The sequence below is a fragment of the Sorex araneus genome, chromosome X, assembly GCF_027595985.1.
Source record: "Sorex araneus isolate mSorAra2 chromosome X, mSorAra2.pri, whole genome shotgun sequence".
NCBI classification, from domain to species: domain Eukaryota; kingdom Metazoa; phylum Chordata; class Mammalia; order Eulipotyphla; family Soricidae; genus Sorex; species Sorex araneus.
The window spans coordinates 19235450-19255970 of NC_073313.1; the positions used below are offsets into that span (position 1 = coordinate 19235450).

General features: G+C 41.5%; 1 protein-coding gene across 1 annotated transcript; it reads left to right on the forward strand.

Annotated features, from left to right (window-relative positions):
- Positions 1-14762: 14762 nt before the first annotated feature.
- On the forward strand, positions 14763-16310 carry LOC101557074 (protein FAM13C-like). Its single transcript, XM_055120138.1, has one exon. It carries the CDS (start codon positions 14763-14765, stop codon positions 16308-16310), a length of 1548 nt encoding a protein of 515 aa, XP_054976113.1.
- The last annotated feature ends 4211 nt before the right edge of the window (positions 16311-20521 follow it).

A 20521-nucleotide genomic window follows, 5' to 3' on the forward strand; every position in this document is an offset into this window, starting at 1 on the left:
AGGGTTGAACTCTTGTAGTCATTCCTGTGAGGCAGGCATTCTACTGCTGAGAAATCTCTAGGCCCTGAAATTGCTTTTCTTTAATCTGTCAATATGTTTGTAGGCTTTGGATATTTGAGTAAGTGGGAGGAAAATAATTATTTTGTTATCAAACTAAATTTTTTTTGAGCTGGAGTTATAGTACAGCAGGTAGGGAGCTTGCCTTATGTGCAGCCAAGCTGGATTTCATCCCCAGAATTACATATGGTCCTCTGAGCACTGCCAGGAGTAATTCTTGAGTGTAGAGCCAGGAGTAACCCTTAAGCACCAACAGGTGTGCCTCAAAAACAAATAAAGGGCTCTGATCCTACCACCATTATAAATTGGAAAAGTGCTTATGCCACTCTGAGTCAGTGCTCATAAATGAGATCTAAAAAGATGTTGAAAGGGTAAAGGTAAGAGGTGGTATTTATACCAAGACTGGATATTTTGACAATTCAGTATATAGTCTGTGCAGCTGAATATCACCAGCTATTGCTTGTGTTTATATTTCTAAATCAACAGAGATGTGTGAATACAAGCAAGATTTGACAAACTTTTAGAGCATTGTAAACAGCCTCAGAGTAGTTTGTCTCATCACAAATACCAGAAGCTGCTGCAACAGACAATGGATTTTACCCCCTGTATGAGAGCTAGACCATGTCTTGAAAGGAAGAACAGATGCTCACTAATGAGCCAAAAGACAGAGCCTTTGGGGGGCTGGAGTGATAGCACGGTGGTTAGGGCGTTTGCCTTGCACGCGGCCGACCCGGGTTCTATTCCCAGCATCCCATATGGTCCCCTGAGCACCGCCAGGAGTAATTCCTGAGTGCAGAGCCAGGAATAACCCCTGAGCATCGCCAGGTGTGACCCAAAAAGCGAAAAAAAAAAAGAAAAAGAAAAAAGAGCCTACAGTGTCAACTATTTCCTTCCTCCCTCTTTACCCATACACACACTGGAAGAGAAGGAAAGTGTAGTGAAATATCTTATTTGCTCACAGTTCCTTCACCTATTCCTCTCACCCTGTCCCAGTTCACATATGTCCATGTTCAAATACAAGGATTATTCTATGGCTTTTTTTCTTTCATTGAGTTTACACCCATTAACAGGTGACAACAGTGGATCAACAATATTGAAACAATAAACATCTCCCTCTTTTATGAAGCCATTACCATTCAGTCAGTGCACTTTCATTAATAGAAAAAGTGTCCAATTACTAATTGGGGTAGTTATTTCTATTTAGTTCTGCTCTAGATGGAATCATAGGCTGAACTTGGAAATTATTGTACTTTAGAAACACAGGAAGGCTTAAAATATACTAGAATATTATAAGGTTATAGGTATGAGAAAAAGTGTATCAGATGGAAAACAGTTGAGCCACTGTTTGACTCATTTCTTTACTGAAGCAGACAGACGCCACAGAAACTATCCAGCAACCTCCCTGAGACTTCAGTGGCGCAAATAAGCCTTTATAGAGCACAGTCAATGTCATCACTGTCAACTCTCAGAAAGCAGGGTCTCCAGTCTTCCCAGTTTGGGCTGCACGTTAGACGATTGGGGAACTTAAGAAAAAGAAGCATCTCCATTGCTAAACAAACTTCATCACATTTTCTGTTCATGTGTTTTACCACCAGTCCATATCCTCTGTCTGGGGTATCTGTGTTTTAAAGCTTCCCCAGGAGATTCTGATACGTAGCCAGTTATGCTAGAAGCTGGGACACAGAAAGTGTATTTGTGCATATATAATATTAAAAGCCATTTTTTTAAAAAATTGCAAAAACCCAAACTCCTAAGCAGAAAAGATACTAGTGGTGACCAGAAGTAAGGGGTAGTGAGAGGTTATGTTGTGTGTATGAAATGATTGAAGAAGATGGTTTAAAGTTATGGGTTTAAAAAATGTCCTGGGGCTCTGGTATACAGCCAGGTATGTGAAAATACTAAGAGAATAGGCCTAAAATGTTCTCATTACACACACAAAATCTCATTGTGGTAATAATTTCACAATATAAACAGATATCAATCATTAGGTTGTAGGCAAAAAAAACTAATATGAAGCTGTATATCTATATTTCTCAATTTTAAAGTGTGCAAACAAAAGAAAATAAAACCAGTTAAGATCAATGTTCCATCTGCACCTGGGAATTTGGAGTGAGGTTCAGCTTTGTTTGTCTTTGAACTTGCTCTCCATTGACCCTCTTCTCCTCCTCTCATTGTTTCTTTTCTATCATTTCTCTTCTCTATGTCAAGTGCTAAAGTAGTGTTTGTCAAGGCTAGACTTTTAAAGAATTCACTAACACTCAGGTCCCACTGTAAACAGTCATAGCAGGAGTTGCCATTGGCTTCACCAGCAACAAAATTAAATTTAAAAGACAAAGATTTATTTATATTGAAAGGCCATGGTTCACACTCTCCTGTGAAGACTAGAAACCTATACATTCTGGTTTAATTTGTGTGTTCAAGTTCCATCAACCCTTAGCTTGATTTGCATACTCAGAGAATTGCATATGCTAATTTGCGCCTGTATATGAGACCTCTTATGGCACTCCTCTGATTGCCTCCCCAAGTTATCTGGAACTCTTTCTAATTCTTTTATGCTCAACTTCTTTACTGCACTGGTGGTAATCAATTTCAGTATACTTGAAAAAAGCTATCATCTATCTCGTTTATGGAGTACTTTCTATGCACCAGGCACTATTCATGGCATCCTGTATGCATTAATTCATTTAATCCTTCACCCATAAGAATTAGGTGATTTCAATCCCCACTTTACAGATGAAAAGATTGAGGCACAGAAAAGTTATTTAGGGTCCCCAGGGTCACACATTTATTAGCTGGCGGAAGTACCAATTGTTACAACTACAAATTGTTTGGCAGTATCTGCTAAAACTGACTGTGGGCTCACCCCACCGTTGATCCAATGGCTGGGTATATAGTAACGAAAAGGTATACTTATGTTGATGAAAAGACATGAACTGGAATGTTTATAAAAACACTTCTCTTAGTAACACTAAGCTGGAATCTACCCAAATTTTCATCAACAGGAAAATAAATACAATTGTGCAATAATGAGCACAAACCATCCATAGTATGCAGAGCAATAAGGATGGATCTCACAACCATAATGCCAAGTGAAGGAGAAAAGAGCACATGCTGTATGATGCTGTTTATGTGAAGATTAAAGGTGGGCCCAAAGCATCAGCTGCTAAGGGTTAGGCTCTTGGTTACCCTTAAGGTTAGGAGTTAGTACCTGAAGGAGTATTTGGGAGAAAAAGGCTCTGGGGTACAGATAAAGTTCTCTTTTTTCTGATGCTGGGACTCAAACTCAGCATGCAAGGCACATGCTGTGCCACAGAGTCACACACCTGATTCCCCAAGTTCTCTTTCTTGGTCTTGGTACTAACTGCAAACATATGTTTAAGTTCTGAAGAGTTCGTGAGCTGTATGCTTGTTTGGTTACACTTTTCTGTTTACTCTATGTCAATAAGAACTTTGATCCATGATTCAATGCTATAAAATACTCGTTCAAGTTAGGAAATGTCAGTAAATATTTTCGGGTAAACTATGCAGAGTTCAGAAAAACATCGTTCAGGAAATCAGAGAGTTAGTTCCTGATATTTCTTCTTCCCTGCTTTTCCACTTACTGGGGATGCCACCCGGCTGCTGAGTTCATTATAGCAGAAAGAAATTAGGGAATCAGTCAAGCAGGAGGGGCAAGCCTTATGTGCTCATCTTTGCCTCCAAAAAGGCAGTCAGAGGTGGCTTGTCTGATTCATGAGAGCTGTCTCAGGGGGCAGTTGATAGGAGGCATCAGAACACAGTGTTCTTGGTTTGCTGGCCTCTGTGATCCTGAAGCACTCACAGGGATGTGGAGAGCAGGTGAAAGCAGGCAATGCAGTTTATTTTGCAGAAACCTTCAAGAATGAGGAAGTTGAGGTCCGTAATGAGAAGCAATTGCCCATGACATTCTGCTGGAAAGCAGTGCAGAAGAAGAAGAAGAAGAAGTGCAGAATAAGAGAAGAAGAAATGGGATGGAGTGGAGAGAGACTTAACCTAAGAGCTCTCCCTCCTACTCACGTATAGGATCAATTAATGTGCCTCCCTCGTATTTTTTGAGACGTGAAGCTCAGATCACAATGCCCCTTTCAATTTCATCTCTGACTTTGAGAAAGACTTCTCCAACTGACACACAAGCACTGCTTCGGTTTGCTTTAGACACATATCCCTGAAAACCTTCCATCATTCCTGATGCCTTCCACCAGATTCTTTCAAGTAAGTTCCATAGAGAAGAACTTCTTAATTTGGATCATCTAAACAATCACAATATTCATCTCTGTATAGGACAAGACTATGGATGTATTCCGCATCCAGAGGACTGGTTAGCCAGTTGATAATTTGTTGCCATGAAGCCAATACCTCTATTCTCTTTCCTGCCCTCTGCATATGACACAAAGTTATTTACACTTAAATATGAGATGACTCTGACAAACACTTTAGAGTTCTACTGATTATTCTCAGAAGGGAAATCATATTTAGAGAAACCAGGTTGATTTAATTACTGAATTTACTCATCAATCATTTGGTGGATTTGCTTACAACGGTTTCCAGTTGTAGTTGAAACCTCAAGCTCTTTCCAAAATCAGATTTCTTTCTCTATCATCTTTCCTGTTCATCTTCCTCTCTGTGTTTTAGGCTCACCAACATCCACCCAAAGTCTTTCTTTTCTGCAAGAACTTAGTGGGACTGAAATTGAGGCACTTAATGACTTCAGTGGAGGAAATAATTACAAAGATTTCTCCATGGTTTGGTCTGGACATTCATATTTGTAAAAGGGCTCTGACTTCCTCTAGGGCTATTGTCGGGGACGTTGTTCAGTACCATGGCCTAATGGTTTGAGTTGCCCTCAACTTCCAAAGCCTTTTCAGTGTCCTTAGCCCATCAAGGTTGTGACTTCTGGGTGCTGTGACCACCCCGGACTAGATTTACTGAGGAATTCAGAGGGCCATAAGGGGTTCTCATGAAGCAAATGTTCCGGTTCAGCTGCAAACCAGGAATGAGTGTCAGCAGAATGACCTAACAGGCTTAAAGATGCCTGCAGTCTTAGGCCCACTTGAGTTGAATGTAGGTGGTTTTCATTTGAGGGCAACAGATGAAAGGAAAGACCCCCGGATAAGGGGGGCAATCCACGTGTGGGGGTCTGCCTTGGGCCTAATTGGATGATGGTCAAATCCCTACAAAGATGGGGGGTGGTTCTAAGGCTGAAGGTGCTTCATTCATCAGAATTCACTCATAAGTCATTTCATGAATTTGCCAATCCTGGGCTTCAGGATGGCAGTGCTATGTGGTCTATGGAAGAGTAGGACAAGAGAAGCATGACCCCTTCCTGAGCCACTACTCGAAAATTCACAGAAGAAAAACAGGTACTTGCCTGGTAGCCATCAGGAACTAGATAACTTGACAAGGGCAGAGCAGAAGAGTGAGGGCAAGTACCTCCTGAAACCCCTATAAGAACGTGTCCTATGAAATCTGAGGAGCATCAGAGGGATTTCTTTGGGGCAGCGTTAGTGACAGGCTAATAATCCTAACAAGGGCATAATATTTTAAAAATTGAAATAACTTTATTTGAAAAGAGGGTATATGTTTTAGGGGTGGAGTTTCACCCCTCTTTAAGGTGTTTGCAACCACTCGACTAGTCCGTTGAACCCTTGTACCACTTCTCACCCCATCCCCTCCCGCTCTGCTCACTTCACTTCTATAGTTTAAATGCAAGGATTTATTTTCCCCTGGCTTTTCTCTGTATGTTGTTTCTCTGTATCCCACCTATGAGTGAGATCATCTGAAATTTGTCTTTGCCCTTAACATGACCCCCTGATAGACAGAGGGGTGGGTGAAGAAGGTGATAAGGGGTTGTTTCTCTTTCAGGACTCATTCTCTGTAAATATGGTGCAAAGCACTGAACCCATAGTTAACCTCCCCATATCAGGATTTGCTTTGATGTAAACAGCCTGCATGGCCCTTGAACATTGACTTTTGAACTCAGCTTTAGAGTTAACAGTGTGCTTTCACTGTATTTCCCCTCTATCTTGACAGTAACTCCATGCGTGTGTAAATCTTAACTATGGTTTGGGAAAGTAGGGTTACATGCATAATGATGAAGCATTGCCTCCACAGCTTTTGGTGCAATGTAAGTAATGCTTGTAAAACATGACAGGCTGTGTCATTGATGAAGGACACCCCTGCTAGAAGAGTATTTCAGAAAAACAACAACCATGGTCAATTTTCAAAATAACATTTGAACTTTTTGAAACATCATTTCAGTACCATATTGATATCACAAAAATTCCAAGAAAATAATATTGCTAAGCTCAAATGACTTTTGGAAAGCAAAAAAAAATGTGTTTATTCTTTGTTAACAGCACTCAGATGTGCTCTGTGCACTGTGATGTTGTGCTATGTAAATGAGGTAAGTTCTCTTTCTGTCAAGTTCATTGTTGTTTTCTTTTTTTGGTTCATAGGCTATACCTGCATTGCTTAAAGTTTTCTCTTGGCTCTGTGTTCAGGGATCAGTGCTTGGGCGCTGCCAGGAATTAAACTGGAGTCAGCTTCAGCAACATATATACATATATATAGGAGTTATACCTTAATTCCTATATACTATATCTCCAACCCAAGTTCTTTACCTTTGAAAGCTTGGACAATTAACTGTCATGTGCATGGAAAAGAGTCCACCAGTAGATAAACAACATTGAGTTTATCATTTTCAACAATTTACTTCGAATTTGAGGAATATTTTTAAATGATGCCTTTGATGATGACAGAAGGTGGTGGTTGAGACCCATGCTAGGGGCACTGCCCCAGGCTGAGTAGGGTGGGAGGACCATCCACACATATGAACACAGAAGTGGATAGAAAGAAAGTCAACAGTATTGAGGGTCCCAGCTTAGAGCAGAGATCAGCGGATGTTTTGGTGACTTTGAGGTGTCAAACTTTCTTTCTATTTTAAGTGCTGGAGTTGAACCTAGGCCTCACCATGCCAGGTAAACACTCTACTTCTTAGGCACATTCCTCAATCACCAAGTTGTCAGAAATGTTCTATTACTCAATGATATCAAAACCCAAAGCTCAGGGAGTGGACACTGATGAATGTGTGGAGTTGGAACATTCTATGCATGAAATCCAACCAATACTGTAAATCACGGTTCCTCAGATAAAAACATTCTTTTAAAGAAACAACTTTACTATCATTAAATAGTGCACTACAGGTTTGAAAAAACACAAAGCTCCTTATTTCAAGGGCATCTGAAAAGGATTAATTGGAATCTAGAAAATTCTACATGAAGTCTTTCATTTGGTGGATGATTTCTTCCCTTCTTGCTAGGTTAAGTTTGGAACCCAAAGTTAGAATTGGGGTATGCTGACTTTCAGTGTTCCTCTGTAAAAGACACAGCCCCTGTTGGAACATTGTATGAGTGAAACCCAATCATAAACAACTTTGTAATTGTGTATCTCATGGAGATTCGATTAAAAAAAGGAACCAATATATACAAATTAATTAAAATAAAATAAAGGTTGATTCAAAAGTAAAAAAAGACACAATCCCTACCTTCTAGTAGTTTTTATTATTATTAAGAAAGTCAGAAAAAAGTACTTTGTCCAAATTCCAAAGGAAACAAATTGTATAAAAAAGTTGAGGTGTGTTGGACTCCATTATTTTCAGCTTTGGCTGCCAGCAAAGGAGCCAGGCACTGAGAAAACTTGGTTAGTGTTACCAGATTAAGTTTGAGAACTTTGGGGGCAAGGGACTATAGCATCGTGGCTTTTGTGCGTATCTGTCTAGTGCTCCGCAGAGGGCCTTGTGCTCAGAGCTCCTGGCTGTGACCTCTCACTGTTGTGGCAGTGAGATTCTTGGCAATACTGTCTCTCAATTTATGTTGCCCAAAGGAAGTCCTGAGACAGCAGATTGGAGTGAGGGGCCGGAGCCTGGCACACTTGGAGTCTACCTTCCTGCCCCCTGCCCAGTGTGTTCTAGACCACCCTTCTCCATCTTCTGGAGCCCCATCCCTGCCTGGCCTCCTCTCTCTGTCCTGTGATTACTGCCACCCTCTACCCTGGCAGTGTCCAGGCAGTGTTAGAGGGAAGAGGCGCAGTGCTTTGGGTTGGGTGGGATAGGAGAATGGGAAGATGGGAGAGGCCTGTGCTGTGCTTGGCACAGGTGCAAGGAATGTGCAGGTGGAGCATGGAGCTGGGTGCAGGCCCCAGAGTCTCAGGTGGTATGTGGCAGGAGACCCTGCCACCCAGGCTGACAGCCAGCACCATGGCAGGTTCAACAGGCAATTTGGAAAGTAGGAGCTTGTAGGAGCTTATAGCCCACCCCAATCCAGATATCAAAGTGTAGTTCGCTGAGGGTGAGCCAGCCACATCAGATTGGGAGAGTAGACCAGGGGGTGGGTGGTTGACTTCCTGGTTGAGGTCAGGGCACTACACATGGGCATAGTGATAAGAAGAGCAGAAGGGAACCCGGCAGCCCGGTGTGCACATGCATCCCGTCACAGAATGGGATTTAGGGTAATATTAAATAGGAATTTAAAATCCTGTAAGAAAGTGAGAGAGTGCAGCAAAGATTTCATATTTTCATATATTTAATAGTATTCTTTGCCTGCTTCTGGAACCAGAGACCCCCACATTTTTATTTTTTCACTAGGCTCAGTAAATTCCGTGGCTTCTCTTACTGCTCTTTGCAGCAGTTACAATGAAAGGAAAGGGGGCCAGGCTCACCGTCCAGCCGCAGGTGGGTCTTGGGTGAGGCGGCACCCTCATCTGAATGGCTGCTACACACAGAAGTGGCCCCCATCAGTCTACCTTTCTTAGAAGCTTTTTCCTGTGTCCCATTGCCTGTGGTCTACATGTTGATGCCTGCTGTTAGAACTGAGCGCTAGAATTTGGAGTCATGCGTGCTACTGGTCTTGATCCAAAAGCTTGCTATTCTAAATCTCCTCATTTTATGGTGAAACCAGAGGGCTGTCTCCAGGTTCCTCTTCCTGTCTTTCTGCATGCACCTGTATTGGAGCCGTTTAAGATAGCTTGAGCACCCTGTGAGCGTTCTGACACAGACAAAACTTTTCTCATTTTAAGTGCTTTTGTCCCAAGGGGGAATGACGCCCTAGGCTTCACTCCATAGCCAAGTTTGGAGTAGTCTTCAGTGGAAGCTGAAAGAGGAAACACATTTGTTACACAATAGACCCTTTTTTAAAAAAAGGTTTTGGGTCACACCCAGCAGTGCTCAGGGCTTTCTCCTGGCTTTGTACTCAGGGGTCACTCCTGGGGAAGTCGGGAGTGGGGGGTGGGGTGGGAGTGCGGGGGTGCTTATGTGGTGCCAGAGATTGAACCAGAATCATCAGCTTGCAAAGCAAGTGCCCTACCCACTGTATTATTTCACCAGCTCCATGGTAGACACTCATTAGCTATTCTCCCCATCCAGTATTAAAATGAAAGTTTACTAATTAATTTATCAATTCAGACCCAAACACACATTTCAGTGGACAACTCTGAGTAGAACCTGATGATGTCAGGCAGTGGGAGAAAAATAAAAAGCTTTTCTTCTTTGAACAACTGGCAGCATTTTTCATTCCAGTTTTCAAAAACAAAGTAAAGCAAAACAAAAAGTCCAAATGAACTTCAGGTTCAGGATTCATGAGTAGCTCAGGAAAGAAATGTTGGGTTATCTCAGCTGTGCTGAACATTTTCTTCGGTTACTCCCATCAATGACTGAGCTCATCAACTTTGGAAGGCACCCTAGTATGCGTCATTAAGTTGCTTGAAACTATTGATGTCAGAACATAGAATTCTTTCCCCTTACATTTTCATTGCTCATTAATAGTTTGAAAGCCCACCCGAAGAGGGTCAGAATCTATGGACCATGAAGAACGTGGTCCTGGACCATTGCCTGGTTGCATCAGGCACCGTCTAATGTGGCCAATGCCCTGCCACTAGTATGCATTATGAGGAGACAACCAAAATCCCACCAATAATGCATCTGGAGTGGTTGCTAAGTTTAGAGGCATCCATTAGTGGACGTTTGTTTTGAGTTAAATGGAAATTTGTTATTCGGAAAGTTTGTTTTAAATTATTAATTTGTGTTGAAAGAAGAAATGCTTGGGGTTTTAAGTCAGGTCAGCTTTGGTTCACAAAGTCTTTCTGCCTATTTTAAGATGAGGAATGGGATCTTGTCAGGAAGAGAATTGACTAACTCAAGGGTTACTTTACTTTGTAAAGTAGCACACTGTGGCCCATTTTAAGCAGCTTTGGTTTAGTTAAGTCTACAGCCTAGTCAATATTTTAACTCTCTCTTTTTAGACTTTGTCCATATCGCAGGGAAATGAGCACCAACCCCCATTTCCAGCGGCATCTGGCTGTTTGCAAACTTTGCTTGGTATCTTAATTATATTTTTTGATTTTCCTTTAAAATTTTCTCACCATTCCTTTCCTTTTTGTTGTTATGATGATAGGAGATTGCACATACTTGATTCCAGTACTCACTGGAGGTCTCACACCTTAGTTATGATGCTCACCCGTGTGTGGTTATGGTGCACTGCAATTTTACTTTTTGTTATGGCGACAGGATCCCAAATGCAAAAGTGCTGGAATCACACTCATCATGTGGGGTAGTGCCCGGGATTGGACTCATAGCCTCAGTTCTGCAAGCAGGTGCTGAGTCACTGAGTCATCCCTCAGACCCAGTACCTTAATTCTAACAGTGATAACTTTTATTTCTTTAATGGTCATAATGACCCAGAAATAACATTAAATCTTTTCAATCTACTGTCTTAGCATTACCACCGTCTTAGGAACTAAATATCAGTATCCCCATTTGATAAATCAGCAAGGTGCCAGTTATTTTATGTATGTATTTGTTTGTTCAGTACCCATACTCTTTGAATATTAACTCTTAGTTCACCCCTTCTATAGGACCAAGCATTGGAGCTACCACATAGAAGGTGATCAATGAATGTTTGTTGAATAAACAGGTAGATATTTAATCAATTAGAAAGCACATGGTCTTGACTCTGTTCAAGGCAATGTTGTAAGGATATTATACATACTAAATTTAATTTACTCTTTAAGCTTGCTATTTATCTGAATTGACTCTATTTCTTGAGGACAGATTGGGAACTGGACTCCAACAAAATGTCTGACCATAAAGGCAGGTTGATTACATGAAGTTTTAATTGTTGAAACCACATTGCTGAAGGAAATTCATTTTATAAGAAGCGACTTGAGAGACCATGGATCCTAATTAGGGTAGACAACAGTTCCCTTATTTGTCACTTCCTATATTTAAACAGACATTATTATGGCCAAATTACTTTTATTCTCTCACACGAAAATTTCTTCTACTGTTGAGATTTATGTTCTTTTCTTTCCTTGAACTTTATTTTGTCAATATTTTTTGCTTTGGGCCAGAGTTACTTAGAAAAATGTAAAATAGAGAACATTTTTGAAATGAAGTTCAATAAGGAGTTGTAAATACTGTGGGCCATTGGACTTCAGAAGATGCTGTTTTCTCCAATTTTCTCTCCATGATTATTCTAGCAACTTCTTGGCCTGATCGATCTGGAAAATTCTTATTCTTAGAGAAATTTCTCTGCTGGCAAGATACAGTCTGCTTCATCATAGATCAGGTATGTTCAAAATGTGTCAAAATATGTAACACTTGAGGTGAGTTGCTCAGTGAAAAACCAATTTATTTCTCTCACAATGTGTTTTTTTAGGATATTCAAACACAGTATTTTATTGAGTGAAGTTAGATGTCCATTTCCCACTTCCAAAGTATGATCTCAGAGAAAATCTAAGGGCATTGTTAGTTCTTCATCTCTACTTTGAGACATTGTAAGGAAGTTGAAAATTTGAATTCAAGGACTATCTTATTGGAAGATTACTTAAAACCTGTTTCTCTTTCTCGAGTAGAAATTTTCAAAACTGGAGCAATAGCACAGTGGGTAGGGCTTTTGACTTGCACACGGCTGACCCAGGTTCAATTCTTCTGTCCCTCTTGGAGAGCCCAGGAAGCTACTGAGAGTATCCCACTTGCACGGCAGAGCCCGGCAGAGCCTGGCAAGCTACCCGTGGCGTATTCGATATGCCAAAAACAGTAACAACAAGTCTCACAATGGAGACGTTACTGGTGCCCGCTCGAGCAAATCGATGAACAATGGGATGACAGTGCTACAGTACTATATTAATACACCATTTGGGAAAGAGCCTTTAAATTCAGCTAAAAGTAAAACCAAGCATCTTAAAAGACGGGATTATAAGAGGAAAAACATATGGCAAACATTCTGGCCATCTATTGCTGTGTAACAAATTTCCCTCGAATTTAGGGGATTACCCAAATGATTTTATTTTCCTCACCATTTTGTGAGGCATGATTTCAGGGATGCTGAGGTGAGCTGATTCTCCCTAGGGTCTCACACATGATTATTGTCACATGTTTGTTGTTCTTGTAGTCAACAGAACTTCGGCTGGGCTGGATATTCATCATAGGTCACTTGCAATATTCTGGCTTTGGCTTCACATTTGTCTTGTGCTACTCACTGTTCCTGCACCTGACATCTCCCTGTGATCTGTGACTGAAATGAAAGAATTGGCGAGGAAGTGTTATAAAACGAATTAGCTGGGAGCCAGATCACTAGAATCACTTCTACCACATTCTGTTGCTTCTTAAGGATGGCCAGCTAGATTCAAGACAGTGGAATGGGAGAATTCTATCCTACCCATTTATGGGACAACAATCAAAGAATTTGTGATCATCTTTTATATGTATGCAGGGTGGGATGGGGAAGGTGGAACACACTTGGTAGTAGTCAGTGAACCATGTGCTGCCAGGGATCAAACTGGGTGCTCCTGCCCTTTGAGCCATCTCTCCAACGCCTATGGCCACTTTTCAAAAGTTCCACAACAAGGATAGCATTAAAAATCACCAATTTTGGGGCTGGAGCAATAGCACAGCGGGTATGGCATTTGCCTTGCACGCGGCCTACCCAGGTTCGATTCCCAGCACCCCATATGGTCCCCTGAGCACCGCCAGGGGTAATTTCTGAGTGCAGAGCCAGGAGTAACCCCTGTGCATCACCGGATGTGACCCTAAAAGCAAAAAAAAAATCACCAATTTTATTGCCTGGGTAGCTAATATAGGGGTTTAGGTGCTTGTGTTGAATGTATCTGACTCCAATTTGATCCCAAGCACTGTATGGGGTCTCCTGAGCACCACCATGAGTGGTTCCTGAGCACGGAACCAGGAGTCAACCCTGATCACAGCCAGATGTGACCACAAAACAAAACAAAACAAAACAAAAAAGAATTACAAATGTAAAGGCAACAGATTTTGATAACTGGTCTATAGAACTGAGCTTTCTAGGGGCCGGATAGATTGTGCAATGAGGACGGCATTTGCCATGCACACAGCTGACCTCAGTTAGATCCCTCAGACCCAATTTGTTCCCCCAAGCCTGATAGGAGTGATCCCTAGCACAGAGTCAGGAATAATCCCTGAGCATTGCTGAGTGTGTCCAAAAACAAAACCCAAAAAAGAATTGAGCTTTCCAAGGGTGGGCAATGAGTTTGAGGGGGTAGGAATCCGATAGAGTGGTGGAGGGAAGTGTACATTGGTGAGGTGTGTGGTGTTTAAACGTGTTTAATATTAGCAATATTAAAAATCATGGTGCCTCAAATAAAATATAACTAAAAATAATTGTTTTATGATCTACTATAAAAAGATTTATGAATGAATAAATGAATGCAAGAGTGAATGATACATACCTAATCATCCCTGAAAGACATGTGCTCCAAATTCCCTACTTCTATACTAGTAATAAATGTATTTTTACTATTTACTATTATTTTCAGAATTTATTCTGGAATATTCTCCAGTTCAAAATTAAGGCATAATTTTTCCACAATGAAGGACCTACTTATACTTCTTGCCATTGGATAAAATTAAGACGAATTGTTTGAGAGACAAAGCTGGCATCTACCCAACTGGCAAGTGTCTACCTCCCCAAATATCTTCTCCACCTATTTCCATGCCTGGAGTCACTCAAGAAAAATGTACGTTTGGGTTTTTTTCTACTGGGTGTTAAGGAATTTTGATCAATAGAAATCATCCATGATTTCTTCAGAATAGGATCTGCACATGATCAAAGGGGTGTAGTTAGGAAAATGGCTCTGGCAGTGGTAAGTTGGACATATTGGGTGGTGCTGGGGTTGAGTGGTGGAGCACTGGGTAGAAACAGGGTCATGGGAATATGCAACAGCAATTCAGGTGAAAGTTGCAGGCAGCTCTGAAGGAGCAGGTGTAGGGAACCGGTAGCACAGCTAATCAATGGCAAGAAGAGTGTCCTGTTCAGTATATCGGTTATATCATATGCATGAACACTTTGGGACAAAGATTTTGCGAATTATTTAACAAAAAAATTCAACTTAGCCCTTACTGTGCCTGACGAATCTCTTTAATACTTTCTAGTAAAGAGCTAAACAAAACAAACAACCTGTTGTCTTCATTCTAGGAATTCTCAAAGAACAGAACCTAAGACAAGCTGCATAACTATCATCTAATCCCAAATTGATATTCCTATATTCCTTACCTCAACAGAGTCTGAATTTCAAGTTCATCGAAAACAGCATCCTTCGTGCCTGCCTTCCCCACTGCCGCCACACTAGTGGACTGGTCTTTCTGGGCAGTTTAGGGAAAAATGTCTCAATCAAGCCCTCCGGAGCTGCAGCTCTGTGAGCAGGCAGAGGACACCATGCTGAGTTCCAACGTGGGCAACACTGGGTCCCCCAAGACCGGGTCCATCCTTAAACCCGAGGCTGAAAGGAGCCCTGGAGAAAGTCCGGAGACAGAACAGGTGTTATTCAGCCAGACACGATGTGACAAAGGTGCAGAGATGCCAGCTGCTGAGGGGCCACACAGCTACATCTTTGGGGTCCAAGAAGCAAGAATAGACCAGAGGGCCTTCACGTGGCCCGTGGATGAGTTTGAAACTCAAAAAAACTTAAATGAAGAAGAAGCTTCTTGGGGGTATGGAGTCAAAGAGCCAGCCCTGACAACCACCTGGAGTGTGCTTGCTGGAGGGGACTCCACCGGTGACTCTGCTCCCGCTGATAAGGAGGGGCAGGAGAAAGCCAGCAGCATGCTGAGCGATTTCTTTCCTCTCGAGAAAAGCAGGCTGCTGAGTCACATCAGCGGCGGTGACAGGCCACTGCTGTCACCACGATGCTACACTTCCATCCAAAGCCAGAGATTCGAATCAGACCCGGAAGCAGCCCCCTCTCCACCCAGTGCTCAGCAGTTTAGAATGTCCCCCAGTTTTTCACGGTACAGCAGGGGTGATGGCAAGGAACCACGGACCATCCCCCAACTCACCAAGCACATCCAGAGCCTGAAGTGGAAAATTCAGAGATTCGAAGAACAATTTGAACAGGAGAAGAAATACCGGCCTTCACATGGTGACAAGACTGCTAATCCTCAAGTTCTCAAATGGATGAATGATTTGGCTAAAGATTGCAAAAGGCTGAAAGAACTAAAGCTGAAGATGTTTGAAGAACAAGGGGGTGCTCCCAAAGCCCGACCCAGAAGCCTATACTGGGAGCCACCCAGAGGGCCTAGAGAGAAAAAGATGCCGGAAACCGCAGGCGCTGAGTTGGGCTCCTTCAGAGAGGAGATTCCAAAAGCTTTATGCCTGCAAAAGGAAGAGCAGCCCCTACAGGAGGCCATTAAAGTAACTAGACAAGGCAGGAAGACAATGGCACCTTATAGCCGATACAGAATGAGCAATCCAACGTTTCCAAAGCAGTCCTTTATTCCAGCAATTCAGGAAGAAGAGGACTCTGAGGACAGTTGTCCACAGGGAAGCCAGCAATATTCTTTGCCAGATCAGATATCTCATCTCACGGTGAGTGATAGCCCAGTCCCTTCTAAAGAGAGCCAGCCTTTCAGGGTCTTGCCACTAGAGGAAAACAGGGAAATGAAACCAGCTACCATCTCCATGTCCAGTTTACATGAAGCCCCCCTGCCTGTCCTCCTTGAGCAGTTCCGAGAAGCTAAGGCTGAGAAGAGGAGACTCCAGAGAGCCATAAGAGAATTTGATGATCAATTTTATAAGCAAACAGGAAGAAATCCACAAAAGGAAGATAGAAGACCAATTGCTGATGAATACTCTGAATACAAGAACATAAAAGCCAGGCTGAAACTTTTAGAAGCTCTCATCAGCAAGCAAGATAAGGACCAAGGATTCTGAGGCTCTAGAATGTTTGTGATTCATGCTAGATAACCCCAAGCTTATTTTCCTCTGCCATTCTAGTTAAGTAGTTTCAATATATGGAAAACTCAAGTATTTTAGTGGGAGTATTAGTTGTATTTAAGAAGGGATGGCCAGTCTAACTATAAATGATGAGGAGGCATTTAAAGAATGATAAATATAACAAACAAGACTTGTAATTGCCAGTGAGCAGTCAGCCTCTTCGATGTCATGGAGAAAAGTAAAATATTTGTTTCAACTCATATGAATGGGTTATTTATACAAATTGTTTCAAACAGATATTTCAGAAAATATTTTATCAAATATAAATAACATGTAACATCCACTTTTCAATACCCACTTGTTAGGGAAGTGGTAATGGCAAGGAATCACAGACCATCACCCAACTTAATTCCCCAAGGTTATTTATATTACTGTATGGAGAAAAACATGACTCTTTAAATTGTTCTTAAGGTAACATGTTATTAAGGTAACATGTTCTCTGTGTAATTTTTCAAATATGTGACTTTTAAAAGTAAGAGGAGAAAAACTCTGGTTCTTTATATAGGAAGATGCATAGCTAGTAAGAGATCAGTTTATTTGAAATGTCTTACAAACCTTTAAGGGGTGAAAAAAAAACCCTGTATTTTATCCCTAAGTCTGTTAGGTTGATTCCAGTGCCCTGGAATAGACTAGAATATGTCAATGCAATTTAAAAAAATTCTATATAAAAGTAGCACACTATTTTTCTGTTATTTGAAAATTTTCATTGTTGATTACCAAAGTCCATTCTTATTGTGTGCACTTTGTCTATAATTGACAGAGTTTTGTATTAAAGTAATTGTACTAAAATTTGATAGATACATGTCTGTAGAGAATAAGCTAATGCAATTGCAGGCATAATTGATGTTGGTTTTGTTTACTATAACTAAGTTTATATTATTTTTGTATTTACTGTAAGATTATATAACGGCTTTCATACCTTCAAGAAGTTAAAATATTACCTGCTTTTTAATTTTGCATATAGTTTTGTTTCATTTTGTAAAACTTAGGAAAAGACTGGCATTTTCTCTCCTGCCAGCCACACTTGTACTTTTATTTCTCTATGATATTTAAGGAGGATGTTGAAGAAATTCACATGTTCATATAGTTTGAATAGAAATAATGTCTATTTCAATTTCTTATACTTTTATCTGTATTTGTATTTTGTAACTTTTGTGAGACAAAATATTGCCCTTGATAAATCTGTTTCTATTAATAGTATACACAAAACTAATTGAGACTCGCGCCTTTGATAAGAGAAATTGTTTCATGGCGTGTATATAATTGCTATTAAAATGTTACTATATATGCTGTAAATAATGTATTCGTTTATTGTGGTGTGGGAAGGGGATGTCCATAACCAGTAGTAGTAAGGAAGACCATGCAGGGAACTGAAACCAGAGCTCCTGTATGCAAAGCATTCTCTTTGGTCCTCCAAGCCCTCTTCCCAGACCATATGACTAAATGTTTTATTGAACAGTACTAATAATTTTTTCTATTGCTTTAAAATATATATCCAATTGCCTGGGGTCCTTGGGATAGCTCAGGAGCAAAAAGTGACTTTCTTACAAGCATGAGGTCCTGAGTTCACTCCCTTTGTGGCCCATATGTGCTGAGCGAAGCCCCAGTGGCTGTTCTGTCTGCAGCACCCCCCCACCCCCATGCTGTAACAGATCAAGCAGTCTTCCAGCACACAGTTTGGCATGTTTGAGCACTGAAGCTGAAGTTGTGCGAGCACTGAGACCAAGAGTGTGACCTTCCACAAGCCCATGTGCAAGCACTGCACCACAGCCCAGCATGTGTACGGTTATTGCAACAACAAAAGGAAGGGGAGAATATCAAAGTAGCTGCACCGATTTTTTTAAAAAAGAAAAAGTTCAAGTTGTCTTTATAGTACTGTCCACTAGAATAACGAAGCTGAAACCTAAAATGCGATTTTAAGCTTTTTTAGTAGGCACACTAAGAATGTGAAAAGAAGCAGAGAAGCTGGAATGTAACAACTTACATAATCCAATGTATCCAAAAGCTCATTTTGACATGTAATTGATATAAAATGTATCAAGAAAATCTTTTACATATTTTTCATAATGATTCGTTGAAGTCACATAGGTGTATCCAATAGATGTGTACTATGGCCCTTTCAGTGCCTCATTTCAGGTGCTTAACAGACGTCTGTAGCTGGTGGTGGCCAATGCAACAGCACAGCTCTGTGACCTCAAGAAAGATCAGCTCTCTATGGATCAAGATTTAGGATCTTCTTATTAGACCTTGTTGATTGAACATGGATCAGTTCTCATGAGTTTGATCAAAATTGTAGGAAGATGCAAACATTGTTTTCCACACTCGGTGGTGCTTGGAGGTTGCTCTAGGCCCTGTCCTGGAGACCACATAGTGCCAGCATGGAACTTGGAGCTCACATATGCATAGCAAGTGTGCCAGTTCTTTGAGCCATCTCCCTGGCATAAGATGCAAAATTAGAGCATTCTGTTATTTGTCATCCTATCAAAGTTATGTCTCTGAGCTCAAGCTCCCATTCCCTCTTAACGATTTGATAAATCCCAAAGCAGTGTCTACACATAAGCCATAAGTTGCATCTTGAAAGCATGGGCAAACCTTAAAGGAATAAATTAGTTCCCATCATCATCTGAAGTCCAGAGACCACAGCTCGGCAATATTCTTGGTACTTATTGCTTGAGGTAACACCTTCAAATCAATAGTTCTTTTCTATTTTTAATGTCCTTCTGCCATTAATCTGTACTTATGCCCATTTTTCTTGCTCAAAAAAGATTTGCACAGAGACCTGAGTGTTTTCCTCCAGCGGAGGAACAGAGGCATTTCATTTGGAGCACGTTAAGTCACACTCCAAAAGGAGGTACATTACTAATTTGGAAATGATATCAAGATCGGCAGTGATCCTCTATTTTTGACCAAAAGGGAAGTGATTCTCAGATTATCACATTAAAAATAAATCAGGTAAAAAAACTTGTCTTATTAGAAATTGTGGTTTAAAAAAAGCACAACATGAAGTCTACCCTTTGAACCATGTCTCCGTGTGTAGTTCTTAGTATTAAATGTATTCACACTGTTGTACAACCTTATGTGTTTCAGTATTCCCCACCCCCCACCTGCACTTTATTTGCTTCATTTTAGACAAGTAGCCTGTCATCCTGTGTAGACAGGTGAGTTTGTAATCTCAGACCTCAGAAATGGTTGAACACGGAGTTTAGAGTTAGGTCATGGGCCAGTTCAGAACGAGGAGGAGTTAATTCCCCGACATTCCTTTGGGAAAGAAAGCAGACAAGCTGTCCTCTTGTTATGAGGTTACAGGATGGGGTGTTCTCTTTTGGACATTACTGCTTTGATTTCAGAACACTATGTGCAAAGGGAAGGATGGTCCCTGGTGGCCCTTATATTTCTCACGTGACTCTTGGCCAGCTTGCACCCTGTTGCTTTGCGCCATCACTAGATGTGTACGACTCATCTGATGGGGAGATGAACCAAAATGCACACACCTTACTTCCAGAACTCAATCTTTGGGGAAGGTCTCCCAAGAAGGGCTCGGGAAGTCCTGGACCCCTCCCAAAGGTTCTAGGCCCACAGGCTGGGGTTTCAATACAAGCACCCAAGGAAGCAATGCTGCTTAGGCCACCCAAACAATACTCAGGGGTCTGCAGGCCATCCCTAGGGCATCTTCAGAGCTTCACTCAGTGATGCTCAGGCTCATGTCGTGCCAGGGATCAAAGCAGATTAGACTGCTTTCAGGATAAGTGCCTTAACACCTAGAATATCACTTTGACCCCTGTGACCTTTCCAATTTGTTTTTTCCCATTCCTTCTTCCCCCTTTCCTCTTCTTCATTGTTATTGACTTGCTGTCGTAATGACAGGGCATGCACACATGCCTGACTGTGGTGCTCACACATTTAGCTGCGGTGCTTGCCATGGTTGCCACCTCCAGTTGCAGTGCGTGCACTCAGGGCCATAATGCTTGCCAAGGTTCGCACTCCTGTAGTTGCAGTGCTTGCACACATGTTCAGAAGGACACTCAGTTGAGGTACACAAGTAACGGTTGTGACAGTCAATGAGGGGCCTGGGAGGGATAGAGGGGACGGGGGTCATGCTGTGCTCACACAATGGTTCCCCAGAGAACAATTCCTCGCTATGATGTTCA